We start from the raw sequence: 20388 nt of genomic DNA on the forward strand, positions 1-20388 counted from the left end.
TACGCAGATTATTTTTGACATGTCCTCTAATAATCTGTTAATATTAGACTAGCTAATTGGAAAGATACAGAGAAACAGTAAAAAGTAAAGAAAGGCAAAGTATCCCTTTTTTCCCCTTTACTTTAAAAATCCATTCAATTTTAAAACCACATAAAAACAGTAAAGCATTTATAACAACCATCTTTCCACCAGAAATAACCACACATCCCTCTTTTTCAAGTAGACCGCCTCACTAATACAACACAACATGCTATTTAGACATTACAACTGCTGAAAACCATTTATTTATGGGCATGAATGCATTGCTTCTGACTGTGATTACTGTGGCTGGCTTGCTGTCATACCATGGCTCAGCAGAGGATGTAAAGGAGGGAGTACATTGATCCAACTCTGTCTGAGAGACAGAAGTTTCTCTGATTCCCTGTTTTGACATTTGGGTTGAAATGCATGAACAGAGAGTTGGAACAATTTATCTGAGCTTCTGAGATGAAACTTCACAGATGTAAGGAAACCTGCATTTCTCTCAAGATACTGAAGATCTGCAAGAAGGTTGTAGGGTGGGAGTTCTTTATTAATTCACACAATTGCCAGCTTCTGATGGCCTTCTCATGTTTGTTTTAAACAATTTCCAGGAAAATTCAATCTCAACTGAGCCCAAGACCCCTATATCTCTGCTAAAACACTTTCTTTGCACAGGTAAAAGGGTGCCATTTGCTTCCTTTGTCCCAGGAGACTCAACTATCGGCTTATAGGGGTTATCTGGGGGCAGTTCTTGTCCCTGAAGTATTGTCTCTTACATCACAGATCTGAATTGGACTTTGCTTTGATAGAAAAGGGCCAAAGAGTTCAGGTATGGAAGTGCATTTTTCACATGTCTGGTCACTGCTACTGACAGACTGGCTCTGTGTACATTAAAAGCAAAAAGAAAAAAAGAAAAAGAAAAAAAAGGGCTATTTGATAGAAAACAACTTCTTGTAGATCTAAAATGCAGTTACAGTCACAAACAACAAAAAAGTAGATTTACATGGTTTGAAAACTTCCACAGTGGTTGGACTCCTTAACACTTGCATTTATAAAGTTGTTTTAATACTAAGGTACCCCCCCAATTTGTGCCACACTTAGTCACACTTATCAATACAGTTTCAGCCATTCCAGACATTTACCAAAAAATCAAATTCTTATATGCCTGCATTTACCACTCTGCAAGCAAAGAGCTACCAAAACACTGGACTGCCTGGGTACAGTATGTCTCCATTGCAACTGCACACATGTTGAATCTGTCATGAAATCATTCTTTGCTGGCAAGAATGGCCCCTGCAGAAATAATTTAGCCATTTCTGTGCCCTGTAGCAGCATTATGTGTATTCCTATCCCAGAAAGATGTGTTACTAAATTAATCCCTGGCATCTCTAATGAAGGAGGTTCTGTAGCCTCTCCGTGTTGCTTTTCCCTGTGCCTAATTTCCTAATGTCTAATTTAAATGTAATTTCCTGCAAATTAACTACTTATCTATATTTTGGCCTTTTCTCCCTATGGATATGAAGAAAAAATGAGGCATTTTTTTCTCTTATAACTTTTTAAACCTTTAAAAAAAAGTATTTCACACCATCCATTGTTTTCAGGTTTAAGCAAACCTAGTTATTTCAAATTTTTTTCACAGCTCATGTTGTACAAGCCTCTACATTTTGAATCCTGAAGATACTTCCTCAGTTTACCTATGTTTTTCTTACAGTGGGGTGCACAAATCAGGACTAACTGGGACAACTGCCATACAGTCTTCTGTTCACTACCTGAAATAATTCAGTAGGTTCTGGGGTTTGTTTGGTTGGGATTTTTTTTTTTTCCTTCTTTTTGTTGTTCTTGTTTTGTGTCATTTGAGTTTGGTTTCCAATTTATTTTTTCAACAGCATCACACAAATGCTTAATAATCAGCCCTTTATTTTTTGTTTTGACACTAACTGTAGCCTAGCCTAGTCTATATTTTATTTGAAGATGATTGATTCTTTCCCACAGGAGTTCTTTTGCAGTTGTCTGTACTGAATTTCACCTTCTTGATTTCAAGCTACTTCTCAAGATTATTTTGACTTCTAATCCTATATTCACAGGTGCTTGTAGCCTTCCCAGTCTAGTTTAATCTTAAAATTTTTACACACGTTCTCTCTTCTATCCTCATTGTTGTTAATAAAAATAATGAAGAGAATTATTTCCCTAGCTGAGGTTCCAGTGGGATCCCATCTGAAATGTCCCATCTGCTTTATAACTACATTTCAAATAGAATTTTAAACAGTTCTGCACTCCACCTATGCTGACTGCATCTGGACAGTACTTTCCTGAACTTCTTACAAAACCTTCTATAATGTCAAAATCTTGCTGAAATAAAGACAAACGCTATTTGTTGCATTCCACTTAATCAATGTCTGTAACCATCACAATACCTTTATCAAAATGTTATCATGTCTATGGGAACATACTAAATTTACAGGCAGAAAATGAAGAATATTGTTTAGTGAAGTGCTAGGCTGGGAGAAAAAAACCCCCTCAATTCAAATACAAAGATTGCAGAAAAAAGAATGGATGTATGTTTTGCTGCAGGTATGGTTTGTTGTTTGCTTGCCCAATTTTCTTCTCTTTTTGTTACTCTTGATCCCTGACAACACAAGTCAGAAAATGCCTGTATTGGATCAGTGCCTCACTGTTGTCAACTCATGTCACTTTAGGGATATTGCTTATACTCATTTGTTCAGCTTTGCATTTCTTCTTGTACTTTCCTAGAACATTTTATTTCAAGCAACCTGTAAAACATTATTAGTAGGCTGCAGGCATAGACACTCTGCTTTGCAGATGTGGGGCAAAAGCTTGTCTTAAGGGCTTTTTTCAGAAAGCTAAACCAATGTGTTGAGAAAAAGATTTCTTTGAGAAAAATGATTTTGTGTGAGCATGAGGGAAAGATGCGTGCTGAATACCTCTTCGTGCATGGTAGCTTTGCCCTGCTGTACAGAGCAGGCACAGAGTGTCAGTAAGCCAGATTGCCAAGTTACAAACAAAGCAAGGTCGTAGAGACATTTCTGTGTTCAGCTCACTATAGAAGCTGCCATGTGTGTAACCAAATGATGGCAGGGCAGCGAGTACAACCATGACCTCACTGGCCACATACAATGGCTTCTTGCAGGCAGCAACAAGCTTTGCAAGGTAGGTGAAGGGAGGTAATAGAAAGTGAACTCCAGCACAAAAGGATTTCATCAATTTGTTTGCAGCAAGGTTTCTTCATGGCGGCTGCTTCTCAGCACTGCAAACCCTGTGGTGTCCAGACTGTGCTAAAAGCTCCCTGTGGACTCTGAGCTGGTTTCTTAAAGCATGCAGCAGGCTGCCCTTTCTGCAGGCATTTTATCCTGGCTGTGCCTGAAAGGTCACTGAAATGTCATACAACTGATACATTCCTGGCAGCCATAGCATCAGATGAATAAAACAAGGCTCATTAGCTGAATCAGTACAGAGGTGTCCATCCCTAGCCTCATACATCAAACACTTTTTTTGACTTCTCTATCGTACATTCATCTTACATGTCACTGATATCACAAGAGGCTCATGTTGCGTTTCACTTTAGTAAAAGCACACATGAACTTACAAACATAATACAATTCCTTTTGTGGTGTTTTGACCCTGGATGAACACCAGTTGTCCACCAAAGCCACTCTGTGGCTTCCCTCCTCAGAGGAATAGGAGAGAGAAAATGTAACAAAAGGTTCATGGGTCTTGATAGAGACAGGGAGAGATCACTCAGCAATTACCATCACAGGCAAGATAACCTTGAATTATTACCAAAGAAGAGCAATATCATGAGAAATAAAGCCAAATATTAAACTTTCTTCCCAGGTTTAACTCCTGATTCTCTGCCTTCTCCACCCCAGTGACATCGGGGAATGAGGAATGGGGGTTGTGGTCAGTTCATCACAAGTCTCTCTGCTGCTCCTTCCTCCTCATGGGGACATCTCCTTATATGCTTCCTCTGCTCCAATGTGGGGTCCCTCCTATGGGAGACAGTCCTCCAAAAACTTCTCCAATGTGAATTCCTCCCACAGGCTGTAATTCTTCATAAACTGCTCCAATAGGTCCATTCCTTGGGCTGCAGTTCTTCAGGAACAGCCTGCTCCAGTGGGTGCCCCCTCAGGGTCACAAGTCCTGCCAGCAACCCTGCTCTGGTGTGGGCCCCTCTCTCCCTGGGGCCACAGATCCTTACAGGAACCTGATCCAGCACAGGCTCCCCACAGGGTCACAGCCTCTTTGGGCACCCACCTGCTCTGCCCTGGGGTCCTGCATGGGCTGGGGTGGATCTCTGCTCCCCCATGGCCCTCCCTGGGCTGCAGGATTGTTGCTCTCACTCCATTCCACTCTTCAACTGGAGTTATTATGCAAATTTTTTTCCCTTTTTCAATCTGTTATCCCACAGGCACTACCCCTGTCACTGACATGCCAGCAGTGGGTCCATCTTGGAGCTGTGTGACACTGGCTCTATCAGAAGCCACAGGAGAAACTTCTAGTAGCTCTTCAGAGAATACAACCCTCAAAACCTGGCCATGCAAACCTACCTTTGAAATATTGTGTGCTCAAATTTTTACTTTCCTAGCTGGACTTGAATAGGATAATAGTATTACTACTTATCTGAAATATGTGTTCATATCCTACATCAGACCTGCGAGGTCCTAAATTTATCTGCAATCTCTCAGAGCCAAAGACTTGGCTCCCTGGACTAAGGTTTTTGAAGTGCTGCAATTGAGCTTCACTGCCACAGGAAGGCACATCACTGCAGGTGTAGCTGGAAGGAAGGAGAGATGGCAAACAAACTACAGCTAATAACATTACTGAGAGCAGTGCTGGTGCAGAAGTATGTGAGGCAAGAGAGAGCTGTGCATAAATAGCGGTAGCTAAAAACTGGCCAAATTGAGAAAAAAAAATAAATGGAGGGTAGTAAAATTAAGTTTCATTTTAATACCTTGGAAATGACATATGGGGCAAAAATATTAAAAAACATATGGGGACACCTTTGCTCTTGCAGTTTTGCCAGTATCCTGCTACCCAGCTCTCTGGTGAAGACACTTCCAAACAATTCAATGCTGCTGCCTTTTTATGCTGTGACCATGGTCTGGTGGCTGTTCCACAAAATAGAACACAGGAGGAGATTTGCTTGAATGTGATCTCCATAAAGTTTGTTTACAGTGGTAATCAAACATTATTGGTCTTTGTGCTGAGTACACAGTGATTTAGGCTCTCAAACCACAGTAGAGCCAAACACCAGGGAAACATGGGGAAGGAGACATCTGCCAGCACATGAGGCTGTGCCCTTTCTGCTGTCACAGGAGGATTCAGAAATGGCATAACGACTTGGACATGAGGTCCAGTTCTTGTGGTGCAATGAGCAGCATTTCTGCCAAGCAGTCAGTAATGAAGGGCCTGTGAGTGCTCTCAGCTCAGCCATTTGCAAGGTGAATTTAAAACCTCAGATTTTGAAACTGTAACCTCATGGCGTTTGTGAGCTCTACAATGGCCACTGGAGGTGCAAAGGGAAGCCCTTACACAAATTTTGATGGAGTTTCTCAGCTCAGATTTTGCTCCACTGACACTATTTTCATGCTGTTTACTTGTATGATAATCAAAATTATTCAGTAATTTTTTACTTCACAGGGCCTTGTCCTCCAATTTTTTCTACTTTTGTCGTGCTTCTTGTTCGTGTAAAGCAGCATCTTCTTCTGCCTCTGTTTCTGCTGATCCCCTGGCTGAGTCTTTTATCAGCTCTTCTGAGATAAGATGTAGGAGTGGGGAGGTATTCAGGTTTGTGAAGTCTAATAAATATGATCTGGTGTTTCTGCCCTCACAGAAATACAGGCAGGGATCTCTGCCTGTTGCTCTCTACAGTTATCGAGCAACAGATGTGCAGATATTGCTTTCCAGGTGTATCCAGCTCATGGTTGTACCCAGCAGAAAATACCAAGATGAATGGTGCTGTGGGTCCAGAAATTAGACAAGTCACAATTTGTCTCCGATTTGCAGGTGGAGAAGGCGTCTGGTCAGTGGCTGATTCTTGGACCATGACATGAGGAAGACCATGCTCTGGAGCAAGGCCTCTGCAAGGCAGGGCTGGCCTACAGTGGGAACCGTGTTGAGAGGATGGGAACCAAGGTGCTTGCTGAGCAGAAAGGAGCTGGGATGAAAGCAGTCAGGACTAACCAAGGAAGGGCTGGGAGGCATGAGCAAGTCTTCAGTAGCTGAAGGCAGAAACTGGGACCAGAGATAAGGCAGGCAGGAATAAGGACCAAAGGGCAGGTGGAAACAACTGGAGCATAGCTGCAGCAATGAGAAATACTGGACTGAAATGGCCAGCACTCCCTTTTATACCTAGCAAACACAGCAAGCCACCTGTCAGCCTGTACATCTGGAAATAGGGTTGCTGCCTGACCTCTGCAAGGCTTTGCAAGGATTGTCTCTAAACTTGCAGTGGGCCTTGTCTGATGCTTAGTAAAGAAAGAAAGAGTAAAAGACCTGCACTCAGCTAAAAGAGCAAGAGAACAATAATAAGCAAAGAGAACAATAATGGTCTGAACAATATATTATTTTTCTAAACTGGATAGACCTGAGCATTGCTGGATAATGGCCATTTGCGTTCAAATTTTCATCCCTAAGTGCTGAGCAAAAAAATATAGCCCTGCAATATAGATTTTGACTGACAAATCATTCTAAGAATTAAATGTGTGGCAGACTGAATTATTGTAGAAGTTATCAAATGAGTTGTTAGGAAAAATTGTTCTTAGCCAGATCACTGCTCGGGGTGAGCAATAAAGAGAAGAAAAGAAGGAAAAAGAAAATGCCTGGGGCAGTGGCCTCCAAGTGTGACTGCCACACTAATAAATTAGAAAAAGAGTCATTAGTAGGTGCAACAAAGGGGAGAATTAAGGCCCAAATCTATGAAAGTTAACAATCCAATGCTAATGAAGACCTATCTAGATATTTGAAAGGAAAAGCAATAAGGAAAACTTTAACAGGAGTCATGCTGATAAAAATAATTTAGTACAAAGCTATGTTCATGGCATGTAGGAAACTGCAAGGAGCTCACACTGACTGTCTCAGCAGGAAGGACACTAAGGCTGTGGGCAGGTGTCCTTCGCAGGGCCACTGGAAATAATTAATTAGTCTGGTCCACCCACAGCAGCTCATCACCATTCCTCTCCAAGACTGCTACCTGTCAGCCTGGAGTGATCTTGGATAGCCAGGACCTGCCGTTCACCCACTAATCTTGGCTGAAACCCTAAGAAGGCAGCCAACGGCCCTCAAAGGGTGGGACACCAGGGTGGGGAAGGGATCCAGCAGCCCCACATGGCCACTTGCAGGCTGTTCCTCTTCAGAATCCAAAAACTGTCTCTCTTCCTCCTCAGGGGATGAAGGGGGAGATGCTCCCCATTGGAGAGTCTCCTTTCAAAGACAGCCCTCCATGTTCAGTGCAAAGTAGCAGGAAAGTACTGATGTTGAAACGGAGTCTTTCACCAGCACCAGAACAAAACATGCCTGAAAGTATTTTGCAAGCAATTTTCAGCTCGTGGAGAGCTTCAGATTTTGCTAATTTTTTCCTGATTTTGAATATGAGCTTTTTTTTTTTTTTTTTGCAATGTCAAAACATTTCTATGTCCAGGAAGACCACACCCTATTCAGCTGCATCAACAACCTGAGCATTGCTTCAAATGATCTGTAGCCTTTGTTATCAGAACCATCACTAGTTACTACCTAATTTTTGCCACTGGCTTGACACAACTGCCTGGGACATTGTTTCATGGTTTGAATGCCTTTGTGCTGCTCTCCTGAAATAAATAATTTATGACGAGTGATATTTTCCCAATGGTTTGGTATGAAATGTATCTTTCTTCAAAAAAACAGATGTTATCAGTTCATTCACTATTGACATGGGCAGATATTTTCTGCAATGCCATTCTTGAATAGGTAAAAATTGTGTGATCTATAGTTAAAAAAAATTGTCAGGCAAGTGTATTTCCCTGGCTGTTACAATGCAATGATTTTAATAAGCAGTATTGCATTGTGATGAGCTGCCGGAATGGAAATATTACTTCCTTCAAGCTTTACGTTATGTTATTTAGACATTTTTAAACTTGGGGTTGACAATCCCCACAGGAGGTGGTGATGGATGCACGGGGAGTGGCAGGGAAGACAGGAGAGGGAGAAAAGAAATCATCAGAGATGAAGCCAGCAATGCCACCATTTTCCCTTGTGTGATTTTATTTATATATTTGTCTCATACCACAACCCCATCTCCTAGGGATTCCTTGAACATCAACTTCATTAGTTACGGAGGCAGCAATCCATAACCAATTTTCTTTTCATGTCAAGCTTGTTCATGTATAAACCCAGCCCTTTTGTTAGAAACATTTGCAATTAATCCCACAAACAAAGAAAATGCAAATCATACAGTCTACCCTAAGCAACCCTTCTGACTCAAGGCCCTGACCACCATCTATTATACACTAAAATGAATTGAAATTCCCACTTTGAGTCTAACCTAATTTTCTAGTGATAATAGGCATGGATTCCCAGAAGCATTCTATGCATCTAGATAGTAACATCCTAATTTCCCTTCCTGGTAAATGTTTTAAATAAGACTTTAGCGCCAAAGGAAATTAACCTTTAAATTAATTGTAATTATAAAATGCCATCACTGATTTTGTCTTCAGACTAATTACTTGCCATTATTTAAACAAACTGCACCTCCTCAGAGCTTTTAAGTTTGTTTCTCTCTGCAGTGCTGTGCCAAATGATCGCAGAGCAGGCTGTGTAATGTCTGCCAAGCCCTGTGACACCTTGGACTGCTCAGCTCCATTTGCATCTCAAATGCAGCCAGTTTCACTTGTCATATCTTCCTGCCATAAACTTGTTCCCCTGTGCTTCAGCCTGCACTCTGCAGCTCAGATGTTTTCAGCCTGTGCCTCGGAAGCGGCGAGCACACGCACCTTAGGGGACAAAGATTGCCTGTGCTCTGTGCCGAGGAGAACGAGACGCTCAACGCCAGCCTTCTGCTCCAGGAGGGGCCCCCTCCCAGACAGGACATGACTGGAAATAACAACACAGGAACCAGCTATTGATATGTGCAAAAGATTGATGTTGTACAGGCGTGTCAGGGAATTTCCTAAATGTTCCTGGTGGCATCGTGGGTCTCCAAGGCAGCTGTCCTTAGGATGACAAACATGAAGTAGCACCTTGGGATTTCAAAGGCTTCTCTCCCTCCACACTTCTATCAGCATCCTGACAGCCAAAGGCATCCCATTTTCCTCCCTCTGGTTTACTTAGATCATGTAGCAGTCACCACACTAAATGAAACAAGTAAATGGAAAAAGCTTCTAATTGAGCTGCAGGCTGTAAATTGAAGATCACAGCTGAGCAAAAACAAGCTGAAGCTTCAAAATTGTAGCGTATTCCTTGCATTCCCATTCATAATGACCTGTTCAGCAGTTTGGAGAACAACTGTGTTTTAAATATTTGCTTTTATTTGTTCCTATTATTATTTGTTGCTGCGCTGTCTCTGCAGGCTGTCTCAACCAAACAAGTCAGACTAGTGATTCCCCCTGTCATGAGAGAAGTGTCTACCACAGATAGAGCAGGTTGCTCTTTGGGGTTGCATCCCTGCCTCCACTGTGATGGAAATATTGATTGTTAATTTAAGCTGCTGTAGGAGTGTGAGATGGATGCCACCTGTGCCAGCATGGAAAAGGTGAAGATGGAATCTTTGGTGTTTTCCAGAGAAAACACCAGACTCGGACACACTACACAAATGGTAGGTGCAAAACAAAGGAAGTGTATAGCTGAGGTATCAGATCTCCTTTTCTCAGGAGGCTGTTTTATAAAACCTTCCTCGTTTCATACATAGTTGGAACTTTCAAGAAGAAAAGACCACTATGGGAAACTAAATACAGCTAGACCTCTTGTGGTTAAGGAAGTCCATGAACAGCAAATTACCGTCAAGAATTCCTGGGAACCACAAACTCGGGATGGGGAAAAAAGAAGCAGAATTAATATTCAAATTTTTGCTACCAGTTTCTCTTTCTCTTTGTTTTAGAGATTTTTTTAAAGCAGGAATGGAAGCTGAGGTATTATTTCTCTGTAATGTCTCACTAAGCAGATTGTGACGAGCATTTGGCACAGAAAAAAGGCAATACCTGAGCATATTCTGCACTTCAATAGTGCCTTTCATCCCAGACGCTCAAAGTTACGAAGCAACATGCCTGTGAGTTTGTCCCTGCAATTATTTCCCATTTTAAATATGGGAAACAGGAGTATGGAGAGGTTAAACAACCTGCCCAAATGTGGAAGGTTGCCTATAACAGAGATAAAAAGAAAATGTTTTTCTGTCTATCCCATGTGCATGCCAAAATTTCGCATCTCTCACATATAATGAATTTTATACTGTTTTTTTAAAGAAAATCTTTGTCATCACTTTTTGTACTTCCCAGGTCAGAGTGGATCCCAGAGTGGAATATTGTTTGGCACCAAGTTGATTGGCACATAATGTTTTATTGCTTATCAAAAGATATTTCCTATCTAGGGTATTGCTGTCTTGCTGAACATTTTCAGTAATTCAAATGCGGTCTTTAATCAGAATTTTTATTGGAGGGGGAGGAGTGAAAGAATTTTAAAGGGTTATATAGAGCTTCACTTCTGTGCCAAGACATCCCCAATAGCAGGGTTCCAGGGAATATGCAGCAAAAGTCTCCTAGACAAAGTTGCAATTTCTTTTGCTTTGCAGTTTAATGGGAAACAATGCCAGGAGAAAAGAAGAAAGTGTATGTGCAGGTTGGATCCCTGCTAGCATCAGGTGGTGCAAAGGTTGTACCTCATGGTACACAAGGGAACATTCAGAGGGGCCGTATTTGTTCTCTGATTGCCTTGCCATTGCCTAATAGTAGGTAAACACTATTTCTGCTCCCTCTCTGGGTCAGCAAGAGAGCCTTCTAGGTTAGGATTTTACACTGAGACACAGACTAAATTAGAGATTTTCTCTTAGCTGAGGTTCATTCCTAGCCAAAGCTGTTCCTCTAGTAACAAGCAAATCTCCTTACTCTCAACAGAAACTGTGAGCACAGAATTCTCATTTCAGTAACCTAGGTTTCTTTCTTAATTGCTAGAGACAAAAAGCCCTGGGAGGATGCTGCTTGACTGCTTATATTCCAGTGCTCCCCGCAAAATGTCTATACAGTTAATGAAGTTTTCAGAAATATCTTGAATTTTCTTTTAGCAAGGCAGTAGCAGCTTATAGTAGGGAGCCAAATTGCTAGCGAGCAAATGCACATTAAAGGAACGTTTCGATGTTATTAAAAATAATGTGCAGCCTTTGAAAAATGCAGGCCTAACATGATTTTGGGAGAAAAACTAAGAGCTCCAACAAGTTCACAGTCATTGAATGCCTCCAAGTAATGGCTGTTGCTGATATTTTCATGTTTTATTTTTAATTGCTGCAGCTAATAATGCTAATGAGCTAAGAATGGCAATGGCTTAGGCATTCCAATGGCAGTGGTGAAGAGGAGTTATTGTATTTGCTGGGACCCCCATTGCAGGAAGGAATGATGAATCTGACTCCATTTTCTCAGAAGGCTAATTTATTATTTTATGATACTATATTATATTAAAGAATATTATACTGTACTAAAGAATACAGAAAGGATACTTACAGAATGCTAAAAAGATAATAATGAAAACTTACGACTCTCTCCAGAGTCCCAACACAGCTTGGCACTGATTGGCCAATGAGTGAAAACACTCACACCAGAAACCAATGAAACAATCACCTATGGGTAAACAATCTCCAAACACATTCCAGATGAGCAAAACAGAGGAGAAGCAAACGAGATGATTATTGTTTCCATTTTTCTCTGGGGCTTCTCAGCTTCCCAGTAGAAAAATCCTGGGCGAAGGGATTTTTCAGAAAATGTGAATGTGACAGAAGAGAGTGTGGAGCTGGCAGCAATGTTGCTGGGGACCCGCACTCGCTTGTCTTTCCCAGAAAAAGACCAGAGGCACTCCAACCTTCAGAGTTCCACCTTCTTATGCATCCACAGGGAAAATGTTTGGGAGTGGTAAACCTCCACTGAGAGAAGCAGCCATGGAAAAGCTGCTCTTGTCTGCCCCTTGGGAAGACATGGGTGCTGCAGTTTGACTCTGGTGTGTACCAGAGCACTTCTGGGGTCATACCAGGAGACAAAGCAACTTCCTCTTTAATCCTTGGTGCAGAATTAATCCAAAGCAGGTTGTTCTCATGAAAGGTAGCACAGGCTTGAGCTTTGATTTAGGGGCCATGCAGCTGGATTTATTTGGTGTGTGAGTAATTAAAACCTCTAGGCTTGCTGATTCAGTCCTAGTTATGACCATGATTTTATCACTGTATTGTTCCATTCTTAATGCTTTAGTGAGGTTAATCTTGCAGGTTAATCTTAGTGAAATGTTTGCTTAATTCTACCCTACTTCATTTTTTCTCTTAATAAAATCTGCATAAGGAATGGAGAAATAGTAATTCTTTCAGCTTGTTCCAATTACTTTGAGAGCAAAGCTAATTCAGCTGAAGCAGCTTAAGAGCAACTTGACTGTGTTTTTACAGTTGAGGCTCTGTGCCAACAGGAGATGAGACACTTTCCATACTCCAGAGTAGTGTCAATATCTTCATCTGGTTAAAATCTGGAACATGCCTGGGTTTGGCTCTTGGACATTGCATGGCTTTTTCTCCAGTCTTATGCCTTGCTGCTCAGTTCTGCCAAGTTCAGTGTTTCTGCCTCTTTTGCTTCTCTTTTGGACTGCTCTTGTTCCCATGGCCCATTAGCAAAGCAGAAGAAATGGAATGGAGTGTATGGGCGCTCACTTTGTCCATTGTGTAAAGCAAAAGGCTTTTTCTGTTGGTTCTGTCTCATCAGAAAGGACTTGTGGCTAAATGAGAGTTTGGTATGACCCAACACGTTTGTCCTTACAAATACTAAATGACATGACATCCATAAGGGATACACTTCTCAGAAGAGCACGATAGATGCATGTGTTGTCAAAAGGGATGGAAAAAGCATCAAAATGTATCTAAGAAAATAAAATAATTTTAAATAAACCTGAGCAGGGAGTATTTGTATAGATTGCAGGCTCTGGCTGTCAGTGGATGCCTGAGCAGAGAGAGAACTAGAATCACTCTTACTTGCTACTTCATGAGGCCTCTCCATAGAAACTGAAGCTGTCTTAATTTTATGATACCATGAGGGGCCAGATCCAATCTGAGGATTATTACACTGTTGGCACAACTCAGACACAGACGTTCCCTTTCCCCTTTTGGCCAGCCAAGCTTCCAAACCTCAGCAGAGGGGAAGCTGCAGCACCTGAGCTTGTGCTGGCATCATTGCACTGGGTGGGGATTCACCCTGGCGCCTCAGAGAGGTGCTGGCAGATGGGTGAGATGCTCTTTGACTGGATGAGGAGACGTGGCTGGGGTGTACAAAGCAATAATGAACTCTAAATGACAAAAGTAATGACACAATAGTCAAGGTGATGGCAAGAAAATGTTCAAAGAAGCATGACAATCTATGGCTGCTGAACAACAGAGAGCTCTTGGTGCAGAGAGAAGAAAACAATACCATATTGGCTGTGGCATTCCTGCCAGGAATGCTGCTTTATGAACCATGGGAGAGATCTCCCAAATGTGCTCTGACTTCTGCGCTTGATTGGTGAGCCAAGTCTCAAGTCCCTTCCTTGCTTTTTACTTATTTCATAGTGCCCCAAAGCATTGCAGAGTAGTGAAAAAAATATTTAAGCCCTGAGAGGAGAGGACGGAACAGTATTGAATGGGATTCAATTTTTGGGGGACAAGGAATAACTCTTCTTCTACTCTGTGGATAATGAATGCACTTAATGGGAAAGCAGGAGAAAATACATTTGACAGGGTACTTCTCTAAACAGAAAAGTCTATTTGTGACATGGCCCTGCTCCACACAGCTTCCCAACCCCTTTGTACTCTTTATACCTTCCTCGCTTCCACAGAAACACAAAGACAACTGAAATGAGCATAGTCGAAACGACCTCCAAAGTGTGGTGGCTTGATTTCAGCATTAAATCTCCCCTTGATGGTTCACAGTGACACTGTATTGCCAATAGATTACAGGGTTGTAGCTATTTTCCACACAGGAGAACACACAAAGGAACCCCCGCCAGCCCTAGCAGTGCTCTCAATCAAATAAAAACCCTTTAGCTTCCTGTTGCAGAGCTCTCCCTAGGATTCATGTATATTTTATCAAAGTTACATGCAGTTCTGATACTTGTTTCTAAAGTGCTTTAGTATGAATCCCAAGATGTGCTGAAATGCTGCAGTGGACCTTTTTAAAAAAATCTGGGTTAGAGTAGAGAAAAAAATGAAATGGGTTGACTCTACAGAATGCAATAAGAGCAAATTTTGCTCAACAGGATTCAATTGGTATAAATAAGCAGAAGAAACACAAATCTACATCTATATGAAATCATTTCACTTCATGTAAGTGCACCCTGGGAGGAGCAGGAACAAAGAGGAACAAAGAGGAGCTCTACTGTTTAACCTCTCATAAATTAAAGTTCTGCAATGATCTAAAGCTATTTTTTTTGCCAGAATTGCTTTTACAGGATAACATAAATGCCAACACAAAAGAGCTATAACTTCAGTTGTAACCAATTACTCTGAAAATAGTTAATAAAAGCCTGGAGCAAGGAAAAAAAACAACTTGTATTTACTAATTGGGATTTTTTTCTTTCTTTTTATTAAAACAAAAACAAAAACAAAAAACCCCCAAAACCCCTTGTTTTATGTCTTAAGCTAAGTAATGAGATAAAGAGTTGCAATGATCTTTCCAGGAGAGAGGTGTATGTATATTTAAACCAGTATTTCATTCCTCCTTTGTCTCAGAATTTCCAGATTTTAGACCAAGAAAGATGGACAGAAAACATGATCTGGCTACAGTATAATAAGGCATTTAGGTTGAAGTCAGCAAGAGCCAGCATAGTGGAGAAGTGATTAAAAAAAAGAAAAAAAGAATTAATTTTGTATGTAATAAAGCTTTAGTACTTACAGCTGTCCTCTTCTTCAGTAATACACTTCACAACATAACAGGCATAGATGAAGCCTGCCAGCTGAAACAAAATGTAATAGTGTTAGATGTAAGACTGATACCATAGAGAAACAAGAGATGGCTTTAGAAAAGTGACTATAGAAATAGAAACAACAAAATTCAACAGACTTCCTTTGAGGAGGTAAAGATAATTCTCCACAACAGTTTAATAATTTTAATTAGAAATGGGGGAATTTTGCATCTTTCTTGAAAAACACATCCTTCAATAAAACTTCCAAAAATTGATCAAAATTTTTCCAATACCTAGTTAATGTCTTTTCAATCATTGAAAAAAATGCAAAAATGGATGAGTATTTGGATGGATGAGCTTTTAGCTACTGAAAATGTAAATATTTCTGTCACAATCAGATTTGCTACCCAACAAAACCTGGCCTTCTAGCAGAGCTTTTTTTAAAATCAGAACTGTGCCAACTAAATCAAGGACAAATTCAGTGCACTTGCAAACCAGTTTTATAATGATATTTTATGAATTGAAATTAGGGCTGTGGATTAATAGAACTTGTTCCCAAATCTTTAATAGTCTCCAAGCCTCATAACAAGTCACTTTGGATAGTCCTGAATGTGTTTACATCAGCATCTCACATAGCAGCTGGCAAATTTTTATCTTGTTCCCTTCAATCCTCTCTGCAGAGCATGCCCAGAATTGAATTGTAAACAGGAGCAATGGGATTTAAAGAAAATGAAAATCTGGAGTAGTTATTGAAGTACCACCAGAAAAAAATTATAATAAAAAAAGGAATAAATGGCCCATATCATACATGCAACAGGCAAAGTGTCATGTGAGTCAGCTGCTGGTCCTTCCACCAAGTTGTGTTGTTGTTAAGTTAGACAGAAGTAAAAGAACAAATACTGGAGCAGCAACATGTGTCACATGTTGCCTGCTTTAACCAACTTTCTTTCATGTAGGTCTGAAGAGTTTTCTCTACTCCATTAAAAGAAATTTTTCGTCCTTTAGCTCATCACTGAAGTTTGCATGGTAGGATGTCTAAAGAATTCCAGTTATTTGATCTCCGTGTGGTGAAAAGTGAGCCGTGCTGCCAGAATGTGTCATTCTGCACAGGACACCTCACGGAGATATTTTCATGAGCTGCAAAACCATCTGTACACTTTGGGAATTTGCTCTTTATATGGATAATAAAAATGCCTAGAGGCTTCAGCCAGGACTGAGCTCTCTGTGAATGGTGCAAAGCCCATAATCTCCAGCTGAGGGAGATGATGATCTTGACTTCAGTTTGAGTAATCAGTGGTTGGACAGTAGAAGAAGTGAAATTTGAGAGACCATGTATTATGAATGCTGGTTAGTGAAAATGGATTTTTTTTTTTGTTAATCCAAGGCATTTGTACAATCACTGCAATATTGTGGGTTCTTAGAGCCCTTAATATTACCCATATATAAATTAAATGCAAAAAAATCCATTCTATTTTGTAGTGCCTTCATACCTGAGGCAGTGACTACGCCTAGTTTTTTCCAGCTCTTACACAGATATTCCTGGAATTTCTGTCAGTTTTCTATGTGGAAAGCTACCTGCACCCACAAATGCTACCTTCTAATATCTGTATGGGTAGGAGAAGGCAAAAAGGTAAAAAAAAAGGTCAGCCTGAAGGTTTTCCTAAAAAAATCAAGACTTGATTTGGAGATCACACTGAAGGCAGCATATGTGTTGTCTGCTCACAGCTTAAATTCCTGTTGGAAGCCCAGAAGCTGCATTACAACGGAACTAAACCATTAATTTTGTCATTTATTATAAATCTGCCTTACAGTGCTGCTGGGAAGATTTTACACCTGGGAAGGATGAAATATTCACTGCTGGACACAAAGAACACACTGTACCAAGAAGTGGCATTCAGCTAATATCAGCATTTCATCTCTCCTTTATTGGATCGCTCTTCCCTTTGTTTCTTGGCTTCAAGACAGAGAGCTAATTTGCTCCACTGACTTATGCCCTGCATAACCCCATTGCCTTCAATGACATTACTTGAGGTTTAATTCAGCAAGGAATTAGGCCCAGAAAGGTTGTTCATAAGTGATTCCATTCTTGGATGTGAACCTTGGCTTAATAGTTTCTCTGTTCTCTTTTTACAGACCATCAGATCCAAGACAGCTGAATAGTTGCATCTCTAGCAGGCTCCTAAGGTAATCCTTTTCTTGCACTACAGTTCAATATTTAACTGTCTTGTCAACCACCACAGGTTCATGTGTTATTAACCGAACTTATCTTACAAAGCACAGCAAACAAACTGTATCACAAATGGTGTTTACAACTGATCTTTTAATTGCATTCAGTTACATTGCTTAAATCTCTAGGGAACTCCTTTGATATATAAGCAAATCCTACAGCATTTCATCAGATGAGCTTGTTGATTAAAAGAATGCCTTAAAGCTCAAATTGTTCTGATCTAAGTGTGAATGTCAGGGTTTTTTTCCCATGAGATAATCAGAGTTCATAAAAGAAACCTCCCCTTCTCCCACATTTATCCAACCCTTTGCTTGGTAAACATAGTCATTTTGTTCTTACTTGAATCTCACATTAGTTTTTTTCTTCTTTCTCTTTCTTTTTTTTTTTTTTTTTTTTTTTTTTTTTTTTAACAAAGTAATTTATCAGCTCTGATACAGTGACAGTCATTCAAGTTTACCTTCTAATTGCATCAGCAGCAGCAGTGGGCACACACTGTGAGCTGAGGCTGAGAACCAAAAGTGGTAATTTTCACTTTGATGATACTCAATGACCTGAGCCCATGGTAGCTGCAGAGATCCCCAAGACAGAGATCAGGAACATATTTCCTTCCCTGCGGACTAGGACTTCTATAAGAAGGGTACAGCTCATCCAGCTCATCTATGCAGATAGCAGAGATTTCTTGGGGACTTTGGTCAACTAAAATTTTTAATGAATTCCCACATGGATTGATAGGTATCCCAAAATTTACTACCTTTGTTATAGTGCAAGACTTTAACCTTTTCTCTCTACCAAAAGCACACCACAATATGCCTTTGTATCACAAAAAATACCCCAAAACTCCCAACAAATCCAAACAAAACAGTGAATAACTCCTCATCCTGGAGAAGAATATGAGAGAAGAAACCCAAACCAAAGCAAATGATAGAAGGTAGTCACATCACTTATATTCCTTGGAAGTCCTCAAACACAGCAGTGCTCAGTGCAATATGAGAATTACACAGAGCAGAGTCTTCCTGATTCAGTAGCTCCAAAAGATTTTTGTCATACATGAGAAGGAAGGAAATGAGTCCTCAGAGATAAAGAGGAGAAGGAGCCTGTCTCAAAATCAGTTTAAAACTGGGAAAGTTAGCTTGAAAAATCTGATTGCTTTGCATCTCTACCTATTTTTTTTAATTAACTGAGCTTTGTTTTTTTATAAACCATGCAGTGATAAAAAGAAATAGGTGCAATGAGCAGAAGATCATTTCTGGATCCCAGACCCATCAAGCTTAGGTGTCTACATCTGTCCCACTCACATTTTAATGCTGTAGTATGGGCCTCTAGAGGAGAAGGAGCCATTAGCAACATTCCTGCTCACTTATACACTGAGTGATTAGTGAATGCATGTTTTTATGAACCTCATTTTCTGCACCTTGAAAAAATCTGCTCTTTACAACTTTCCCTGATATGTCCATATGAGAGTATAAATGAATACTGCTCTTTCTAAAAGTGACACATTATCCATGCCTGCACCAGCTCCCTGGGTATATTTTGATGGCATCTGATGACCTTAATTTCAGAAACAATGATCTCAAACACTTAATAATTTTGTGTGGGGGGGTTAATTTTGGGGGTTTTGTTTGTTTGTTTGTTTTTTAATATATAAGCATGTTGATAAAACCATTTTCCTTATGTCAAGAAAAAAAAAAAAAAAGAAGACAAGCAAAGCCTAAAATAAATCACCAATAAAACAGCATTACTGAAGCTTTGGTAAGAAGATTAACTACAAAATGAAGTTAATGCATTTTACTGCCTTATCATAGCTGTGTAAGGAAAACAAAAAAAGTAGAATATTCCCACCTAAGTCAATGATGTCCCATTGCACCTCTAAAGACTCCTGGCAGAGCCTGAGTCACTGTGAGTGTACTTCCAGACTTGCTCAAAATGTCAAGTGCTGTGATCAAACTCAATCAGGATCAGTATTGATTAAAATCCTGTCTTGCTATTTTTTCTCACTTCTTTCATGGAGATGAATGTTTTTATACACTACAAAGAGCACCAGATTTGGAAAAAAGGCTATCATATAAAAAACCATAATTTCTGACCAAGGTTCCCACACTTCCCTCTTTTAAAGCAAAATCTATATAGGTAATTACTACAAGTTATGTTTATTAAGCTGGGAAATTGAAACAAAAGAGTGATGGCAAGGAGGAAACAAAAACTAAAAGGAGATCTAATTGGGATAGGGTGGTGAGGAGCAGGCTTGAGATGAGGATTAATGAGTTAAAGGTTGTGGAAATGACACATAGTCTTAGTTTCATTGAATGAAATTTTTTTATTCTATAACCATACTTGGTCTAGTGAAATGGACCTTAGATTTAAACCCCACAAACCTATTGTGTTTTTCTATCAAAAAATGTTTCAGTATCTCTCAAACAGCTAAGGCTTGTGCATTTACTTTTCAATATTAAATTTTTGCAGGTGTCCAGAAACACTTTGCTTTTAAGACCTAAGCAGAATATGGGCTAGTTCAAGCAATAATACAGCAGAAATGCATGGATGTAATTCTGGCTCTGGGAATGCTATATTGCAAAGCTGTGATGTTACATGCCCAGCCATGTGCAAATTAATCATATTTCTTAAGCTTGCACTGGTCTGCACTGTTTGCAGTGATGTGCATTTAAGAGAAAATGTTTCTTTAAAATGGATTTTTGGAGTCTGGATATATATTGCTATATATATATATATACACACACACATTATGAGCAACTGAAGAACTGGAGAATTACTGTCTAGAAAGCTTCCAGTGTATTGATTCTCAGAAGAATCATACTCATTATTTAGCAGGAAAAGTGAGGCAGAGACCTTTCTCTCAATGTCTGTAGATTTAAGTCAGTGTCATGGGGGTTCTAAAGCTGCCCCCTGCAAAAACCCTTTCAAGCTTGATTTCACTGCCTTCAGCAGTGCTGCATCAGTGAGTGAACACCATTGCTGGAGTTTAATACAAAACTCAAGCTGTGTTCCATGGAAACTACTCTGTTGAGGTATGCTTTTATTTGTGCTTA

General features: G+C 40.1%; 1 protein-coding gene across 2 annotated transcripts in view; it reads right to left on the minus strand.

Moving 5' to 3' along the window:
- Positions 1–20388, minus strand: part of NKAIN2 (sodium/potassium transporting ATPase interacting 2) — a 516773-nt gene that overhangs the window by 8205 nt on the left and 488180 nt on the right. For both annotated transcript variants that reach the window (XR_008483185.1, XM_054279166.1), the window contains exon 5: positions 15108–15168. Coding sequence is in view for 1 of the 2 variants with exons in the window: in XM_054279166.1 (XP_054135141.1) it covers positions 15108–15168 (61 nt within the window). In the remaining variant the exon portion in view is untranslated. The remainder of the gene's footprint in view (positions 1–15107; positions 15169–20388) is intronic.

The sequence above is a fragment of the Melozone crissalis genome, unplaced genomic scaffold (assembly GCF_028551555.1).
Source record: "Melozone crissalis strain CALT ecotype California unplaced genomic scaffold, PUWL_Pcris_2 ptg000027l_1, whole genome shotgun sequence".
Classification (NCBI taxonomy): Eukaryota; Metazoa; Chordata; class Aves; order Passeriformes; family Passerellidae; genus Melozone; species Melozone crissalis.